Source organism: Oncorhynchus tshawytscha, linkage group LG09 (genome assembly GCF_018296145.1).
Source record: "Oncorhynchus tshawytscha isolate Ot180627B linkage group LG09, Otsh_v2.0, whole genome shotgun sequence".
NCBI classification, from domain to species: Eukaryota; Metazoa; Chordata; class Actinopteri; order Salmoniformes; family Salmonidae; genus Oncorhynchus; species Oncorhynchus tshawytscha.
This window is the reverse complement of record NC_056437.1, coordinates 23,704,554-23,713,484: the sequence shown is the minus strand read 5'-3', so window position 1 is coordinate 23,713,484 and position 8,931 is coordinate 23,704,554. Positions and strand designations below refer to the sequence as shown.

At 40.1% G+C, this 8,931-nt stretch overlaps 1 protein-coding gene across 1 annotated transcript; it reads left to right on the top strand.

Moving 5' to 3' along the window:
- Positions 1-6,612: 6,612 nt before the first annotated feature.
- LOC112259071 (trace amine-associated receptor 13c-like) lies at positions 6,613-7,560 on the top strand. Its single transcript, XM_024433837.1, has one exon. The coding sequence runs from the start codon at positions 6,613-6,615 to the stop codon at positions 7,558-7,560; it is 948 nt and encodes a 315-aa protein (XP_024289605.1).
- Positions 7,561-8,931: the final 1,371 nt, after the last annotated feature.

Genomic DNA, 8,931 nt, shown 5'->3' with positions numbered 1-8,931 from the left:
CAAAGGTGCACTAGGGTTCATTGTCAGGTTAACTCTGAATGTTTATGCCTCGGAGTATAGCATTTGAGTTTGTCTCCAACACCTTTAATTGGAATAATTCCTGTGGGTTTTGGACCTCATTATGCCAGAGCCTTCCATACAGCTTATACCATTATCCTCTGGTGTGAGAAACTTAAAGTCAAGCGAACATCATTAAGGAGTTGTTCACCTACCCATTAGAGATGCTATGGTCATAGTGACATCAGTCACAGAGTAAAGGTTGTTGGTGTAATATGCTCTTTGGGATTCATGAGGTCTACAGGGGTGAAATTGTGTGTGCGTGCGTGTGTGCTTGACACATTTAATTGGTTGAGCGCTATGTGTTATTATTTCAGAGTCTTGCAGGACCCTCTGGAATCTGAAAGAACAACAACAAACCAGAAAATTAAGATTGGGTCAGAATATCACAGGATGATTTCTGTCAAATAATATTTGTTCCTATAATGTAACTGTCTCCCTCAACTTCAGTAATTATTTCATAATTTAGTTCAAATGGACAATTTTACAAGTCTATGGAATGTTCTTATGGCATGCCATAAGAGCACACACCATAACGTTATTCCATCTTATCAACTTCCTGACTTTCAATTTCCCTTTGCACATATTCCATGACATATTGACATGTTGTTGGTGACTCCTGTAGTCTCGCAGGGCCATCTTTCCAAATCTTGTTTGGTTAATTCTATTATGGAAAGTCTGGAGAACTTCAGTGTGGTATTTTATGGGAGGGTTGGCTGTTATTATTCACTGTTAATTTTGTATCCTATCACCGCTAGCTTGTTGCCCCCTCTGTTTTCTGGAACTCAGGTGTCTGAGCTGATTATAAAGGTGGATAGAGTGCCATCTTGGCCCAAAGCATGTTTTAGCATCGGTAGCACCATTCAGGACGTTCACCATTTTTAAGTAGTCAACTGGGTGGGACTTGATAAGGGTTAAAGAAGATTCATAGAAGTCCATTCAGGTCAGTTGGAGGAGTCAGCCAATGAATTATACTCCTGAGCAAACATTTCATAACTGCAGGTGGAACTAAATCACCTACCTTGGCTTTAAGGCATGGACAGATCTGTAGGATTAAAAATATGCTTCATGCATAACAAAATAATGTTTTTAAATAATGAAATAATAACCATTACATTATTCGTGGATTATTACATTATAAAGTGGTTAAAAAAGTATCTATGGTGTAAGAGCTTAAACCAATAATGTACTAACGACCTATAATCACTCTCTTTAATGGCATGAAATGAGGAACATTGCATTTGCATCCATTGCCACAACATAATTGCACTTCCATTCTGAGAAAATAAAGAAAAACACACTTCTCAATTTGATGACATATCTTGCAGTCAGTACCAGTCAAAAGTTTGGACACACCTACTCATTCCAGGGTTTTCCTAAGACGAGCTTGCCTCTACTTCCTATACATATACAGTACCAGTCAAAAGTTTGGAGACACATACTCATTCAATAGTTTTTCTTTTTTCAAAGTAGCCACAGATGAATGAATTCTGCACACAATGTGCTTATTTTAATTTGATTTATTTTACCCCCTTTTTCTCCCCAATTTCAATCTTGTCTCATCGCTGCAACTCCCCAACAGGCTCGGGAGGTGCATGTCAAGTCATGCATCCTCCTAACCCGCGCTTCTTAACACCCGCCTGCTTAACCTAGAAGCCAGCCACACCAATGTGTTGGAGGGAACACCAACTGACGACCGAGGTCAGCCTGCAGGTGCCCAGCCCAACACAAGGAGTCGCTAGAGCTCGATGAGCCAAATAAACTTTGACTTTCCAATTTTTACAGATACCTCTAGCTTAAACAGATAGATTTTGATGGGGATTTGTTTATTACCCTAATTGGGTTTCCAGGCGGATGCAGACATCGACTTCAGAGGTAGTCCTACTAGAAACCTGGTTACATGGGTTAGTGGCAGGCCAGTTAGTCAAGAACTTCGTCATAACCGTAACATGTCATTTGCAGATGCAACGAAGGAGAGCCTTGGAAAGAGGTGGTCGGACATCCATGGGGAGGCCCAGTGTACTGGGGCTGTATAGCATTCAACCCAGAGAGGGGCAACCCCCATGCCCACTGACATGGAGCAATGGAAGAAGGAACTACAAGCATAATTGATGACTGAGATGCAAGGTGAGATGAAAGCCTCTATAATGCACGGAATCTCAAGTAACACTGTTCAGTGTATCTTTCATTCAGAAGTCGACCCAAAACTTTGGGTTACTTGCGCAGCCCTGGTTCTATGTGAATATGAGCGAGATGTTACACTTATCGGAGAATCACAAGCTCTAAGTATCCAATCACATAGCGTCAGTTGGAGACCAACAGGTCGAGGGATCCATTCACCCGCCAACTGGTCATTCTTGAGCATGCCTCTCTTCCTTGCGCTCTTGTGAGCAGGGAAAAGCGGTGACAGATCTGTCGTGGAAATTCAGTACTGAGAGAGACTTGGTCATTTCTTCAAACAATCATCTTTTTTAATTTTGATTAATTATTGCAGTAATGAACCCAGTCAGCCCAACAGTCTTGACTGTTGAGATGAGCAGCCTTTACAGACAATGCACAGTTTTTATATAGCTGATACCAAGATTGCTTAGTCGGTCATTTCTAACCTCCCATAAGCCACATTGGTTATCTACACAGGATGGTGTTTTACTTAGTTTCCCAGATGCCGGGGCCTCCACTTGCAGGGAGGTGTCCAAAAACACAGAGTTAGTTTCCACTCTAGCGCAATACTCTCGCATTCATCAAAGCAAATGGACCAGACACATGCTGGACATAAACAGTAGACACGCTCTATTTCCGTCAACGGGACGAGTGGTGGGTGTAACCACAAGCTCCAAGGCATGACAATATACAGTACCAGGCAAAAGTTTGGACACACCTACTCATTCCAAGGTTTTTCTTTATTTGTACTATTTTCTACATTGTAGAATAATAGTGAAAACATCACAACTATGAAATAACATACAGTGCCTTGCGAAAGTATTCGGCCCCCTTGAACTTTGCGACCTTTTGCCACATTTCAGGCTTCAAACATAAAGATATAAAACTGTATTTTTTTGTGAAGAATCAACAACAAGTGGGACATAATCATGAAGTGGAACAACATTTATTGGATATTTCAAACTTTTTTAACAAATCAAAAACGGAAAAATTGGGCGTGCAAAATGATTCAGCCCCCTTAAGTTAATACTTTGTAGCGCCACCTTTTGCTGCGATTACAGCTGTAAGTCGCTTGGGGTATGTCTCTATCAGTTTTGCACATCGAGAGACTGAAATTTTTTCCCATTCCTCCTTGCAAAACAGCTCGAGCTCAGTGAGGTTGGATGGAGAGCATTTGTGAACAGCAGTTTTCAGTTCTTTCCACAGATTCTCGATTGGATTCAGGTCTGGACTTTGACTTGGCCATTCTAACACCTGGATATGTTTATTTTTGAACCATTCCATTGTAGATTTTGCTTTATGTTTTGGATCATTGTCTTGTTGGAAGACAAATCTGACTGGGATGGAGGTCTTTTGCAGACTCCATCAGGTTTTCTTCCAGAATGGTCCTGTATTTGGCTCCATCCATCTTCCCATCAATTTTAACCATCTTCCCTGTCCCTGCTGAAGAAAAGCAGGCCCAAACCATGATGCTGCCACCACCATGTTTGACAGTGGGGATGGTGTGTTCAGGGTGATGAGCTGTGTTGCTTTTACGCCAAACATAACATTTTGCATTGTTGCCAAAAAGTTCAATTTTGGTTTCAACTGACCAGAGCACCTTCTTCCACATGTTTGGTTTGTCTCCCAGGTGGCTTGTGGCAAACTTTAAATGACACTTTTTATGGATATCTTTAAGAAATGGCTTTCTTCTTGCCACTCTTCCATAAAGGCCAGATTTGTGCAATATACGACTGATTGTTGTCCTATGGACAGAGTCTCCCATCTCAGCTGTAGATCTCTGCAGTTCATCCAGAGTGATCATGGGCCTCTTGGCTGCATCTCTGATCAGTCTTCTCCTTGTATGAGCTGAAAGTTTAGAGGGACGGCCAGGTCTTGATAGATTTGCAGTGGTCTGATACTCCTTCCATTTCAATATTATCGCTTGCACAGTGCTCCTTGGGATGTTTAAAGCTTGGGAAATATTTTTGTATCCAAATCCGGCTTTAAACTTCTTCACAGCAGTATCTCGGACCTGCCTGGTGTGTTCCTTGTTCTTCATGATGCTCTCTGCGCTTTTAACGGACCTCTGAGACTATCACAGTGCAGGTGCATTTATACGGAGACTTGATTACACACAGGTGGATTGTATTTATCATCATTAGTCATTTAGGTCAACAGTGGATCATTCAGAGATCCTCACTGAACTTCTGGAGAGAGTTTGCTGCACTGAAAGTAAAGGGGCTGAATAATTTTGCACGCCCAATTTTTCAGTTTTTGATTTGTTAAAAATCATTCATTCCACTTCATTATTGTGTCCCACTTGTTGTTGATCCTTCACCAAAAAATACAGTTTTATATCTTTATGTTTGAAGCCTGAAATGTGGCAAAAGGTCGCAAAGTTCAAGGGGGCCGAATACTTTCGCAAGGCACTGTATATGGAATCATGTAGTAACCAAAAAAAGGGTTAAATCAAAATATATTTAACATTTGAGATTCTTCAAAGTAGCTACCCTTTGCCTTGGTGAAAGCTTTGCACACTCTTGGCATTCTCTCAACCAGCTTCACCTGGAATGCTCTTCCAACAGTATTGAAGGAGTTCCCACATATGCTGAGCACTTGGTGGCTGCTTTTCCTTCACTCTGCGGACCAACCTATCCTAAACCATCTCAATTGGGTTGAGGTTGGGTTATTGTTGGGTTGTTGGGTTATTGTCCTGTTGAAGAGCAAATTATAGTCCCAAGCGCAAACCAGATGGGATGGTGTATTAATGCAGAATGCTGTGCCTTCAACACCACCAAACTTCCTCCTCCATGCTTCCCGGTGGGAACTACACATGTGGGGATCATCCGTTCTCCTACTATGTGTCTCACAAAGACATGGTGGTTGGAACCAAAAATCTCAAATTTGGACTCATCAGACCATAGAACAGATTTCCACTGGTCTAATGTCCATTGCTTGTGTTTCTTGGCCCAAGCAAGTCTCTCCTTATTATTGTTGTCCTTTAGCAGTACTTTCTTTGCAGAAATTCGACCATGAAGGCTTGATTCATGGAGTCTCTTCTGAACAGTTTATGTTGAGATGTGTTTGTTACTTGAACTCTGTGAAGCATTTATTTGGGCTGCAATTTCTGAGGCTGGTAACTTTAATGAACTTGTTCTTTGCAGCAGAGGTAAATCTGGGTCTTCCTTTCCTGTGGCAGTCCTCATGAGAGCCAGTTCCATCATAGCACTTGATGGTTTTTGTGACTGCACTTGAAGAAACTTTAAAAGTTCTTGACATTTTTTTTGACCTTCATGTCTTAAATTGTTAAACTGTCATTTCTCTTTGCTTATTTGAGCTGTTCTTGCCCCTAATTTGTTTATACTGTATATTCTGAAAGTATTCAAACCACATAGACAGCCGTACCAGGCTGTGATGCAGTATGCCGTCGTTGGTGCTCCTGTAGAAAACTGTGAGGGCCCTCGGGAACAGGCCACATTTCTTCAGAATCCTGAGGTTGAAGAATTGCTGTGGTGTCTTCTTCAGCAAGTGCACTACAGGCGATACAGACAATGGTACGCTCAGCCAAATGCACAATTGGGTACACACTGCCTTCCATCCAAGACACCTACAACACCAGGTGTCGCAGGAAGCCCAAGAAGATCACCAGGGACTCCAGCCACCCGAGCCATGGCCTGTTCTCCGTTTCCATCAATCAGACACTGGCAGTATAGGAGTACCATGCAAAAACTGTAAGACTGGCAAAAATCTTCTAAATACAGACCATCAGGCTGCTGAATAGAGGTCACTCGTCAGCTACCTTCTCCCTCTGTCTCTCCCCTCTGCTCCCCAGTCTTCCTCCCCCACCCCCTCTGCTGCTTCTCCATGGACATTTACCATTCCCCCAACCCCAGTCTTCCTTCACCCCCTCTGCTGTTCCCGCTGCCATCAACAGACATTTTACCATGCCCCCATCCCAGTGGACATGTATCATCGCTACAGTTGTTAATAAGTACAGTTAAAACATATCAAATGTTATTTTTTATAATTTACATTGTTTTACTTAACTTTGTCCTGCATTGTTGGAGCTCGGAGCTCAATAATTTCACTGTACACTGTACATGTGGCTATTAACCTATTTAATCTAAACTAATCAGTAAGGCTGAAGGACAGGCTGTTGGGACACAGCAACATCCACTCCTGTCTTGCATCATATCACGGATTCACAAACTTGCTAATCAGACCGTTCGAGCATTAGTGTGCTCACGTGTTTATGTTTTCGTGGTGTGTGTGCAGAGAGACTCTGAGGAGGGGATCGTCTGTCAGTCACTCTGGGATAAATAGAGAGACAGAGCTCACAGTTTGTCAGAAAGTTGACCTGACAGTGTCACACACAGGACCAAGCAGGAACTCGCCCATTTTTACCCATTACAAATGGAGGAACATGAAGATGCTCAATACTGTTTTCCAGACCAAAACTCTTCTTGCAGAAAGGCTTTGCTATCGACATCTATTTACATAACACTGTACATCTTCATCTCATTGATTTCAGCGGTTACCGTATTTTTGAACGTACTGGTGATCATCTCCGTCTCTCACTTCAAGAAGCTCCACACTCCAACCAACCTGCTCATCCTTTCTCTGGCGGTGGCAGATTTCCTGGTGGGACTGATTGTGATACCAGTAGTGGCTGTATCAGTAATGGAATCATGCTGGTTCTATGGGAAATATTTCTGCGTGATTTCTCTATATATCAATTATTTATGTCTCTCTTTATCTATGGGCAATTTGATCTTGATATCTATTGACCGCTATGTTGCTGTGTGTGATCCCTTGAAGTACCACTCAAAAATAACAATAACAAGAATAATTGGTTGTATATCAATTACCTGGTGTTGTTGTATCATATACAATGCTGTTATTTTAAATAACTATGTTAATATGAAGGTACCCAGACAATGTTTGGAAGAATGTTTTGTTGTTGTAGGATTTATCTGGAGGAGCATCATTGACATTCTATTTTCAAGTGTTATCCCGTGCTCAATTATTATAACACTTTATTTGAAAATATTTGTTGTCGCCAGATCACAGGCCAGAAAGGTATTTATAAAAGAGCCTGCCACCAAGTCTGGTGTTAAAACTGTACAGTCAAATAAGTCTGAGAGAAAAGCAGCAAAAACTCTAGCTATTGTTGTTTTCACCTATCTCACTTGTTGGATTCCAATTTTTTTTATCCAGTTTTTTTATCACCAATCATCAGTTTCCTTAAGCTTTCTGCCATGTGTTAATTCCTTAATTAATCCAATCATTTATGCTTTCTTTTATCCATGGTTCAAAGTGACAGCTAAACATATTTTAACTCTGAAGTTAAGGAGGTCATAGTTCCTGCATTTTTATTCCTAAATTTGACAAATATAGATTACTTATTTCATGTAACAATACACTGCCATAGAATTTCATTCTGAGATAGGTTCAGTTAACAGCTGTCATTAAAGATACATGTGGTATTGATTCAGAATTTGATGTTGATACGGTTTGATTTGGAAGGATTGGAATGACTGATTCATTGCAGAATGCATAAGCTTGTTATTAATTGATTGTAGTTCCATGTTATGTAAAAGTAACGTGCAATGAGAACTTCCTGAATCAGTTTATATGTTGTTTAGAAAGTGTAGTTAAATTACTCCATAATATCAGATTATGTTCAGGTCTAACTTAATGGTGTATCGTGTAAGAAGTTGAGGGTTAATGTAAGAATGTGCAATTATGGGTAACACCTCTTAAGGATTAGCCCCTTTTTTCCCAGTTTTTGCCTAAAATGACATACCCAAATCTAACTGCCTGTAGCTCAGGCCCTGAAGCATGGATATGTATATTATTGGTACCATTTGAAAGAAAACACTTTGAAGTTTATGGAAATGTGAAAGGAATGTAGTAGAATATAGCGCAATAGATCAGGTAAAAGATAATAAAGTACCATGATCTTTGAAATGCAAGAGAAAGGCCATGATGGTAAAAGGCTGCGGGTTCTCCCGTGCTCTATTATTATAACACTTTATTTGAAAATATTTGTGATGGCAATATCACAGGCCAGAAAATCATTTTCAAAAGACACTGTCACCAATGTTTTTAAAACTGTACAGGCAAATAAGACTGAGAGAAAAGCAACGACTCTAGCTATTGTTTTTTTCACCTATCTAAATTGTTAGATTCCATTTTGTTTTTGTTCTTTAGCAAAATTTTGATAAATCATATTTAAGCTTTCTCCCAGTTGTTATTTCCTTTAGAAAAACAATTATTTCAGCTTTCTTTTAACTATCATTCAAAGTGACAGCTAAACATATTTTAACTCTGAAGTTGAGGCATTCACAGTTCCTACATTTGTATTCCTAAATTTGACAAGGGTTTGTCCTTGTTATGTTCAACTACAGTATATTGTTGATGTAATTGCTTCTTTCATGTAGAAATAAACTGACAATACATCAGTTAACTGTTGTCATCGTAGATACATGTTGTGTTGATTCAGAACAATTTGGCAGGCAAGGTCACCAAAGATATTTTCAAAATTACACATTCAACTTGAGTCACACAGACTACTTTATTTTCAATTATCAAATCCTCTGATAACTCTGTTGTGTAATGAACAGTATTCAAATAGTACATTTTGAGGATAAAGTTGAATCTAACTCAATGATATGTGTTAGCATTTGATGGCTATCTGTAGAGTATGAAATGACAGAAATATTCATGCCC

Excerpts from the sequence above, each read along its gene's own strand:
- LOC112259071 (XM_024433837.1), top strand. The coding sequence starts at position 6,613 with ATGGAGGAACATGAAGATGCTCAATACTGTTTTCCAGACCAAAACTCT.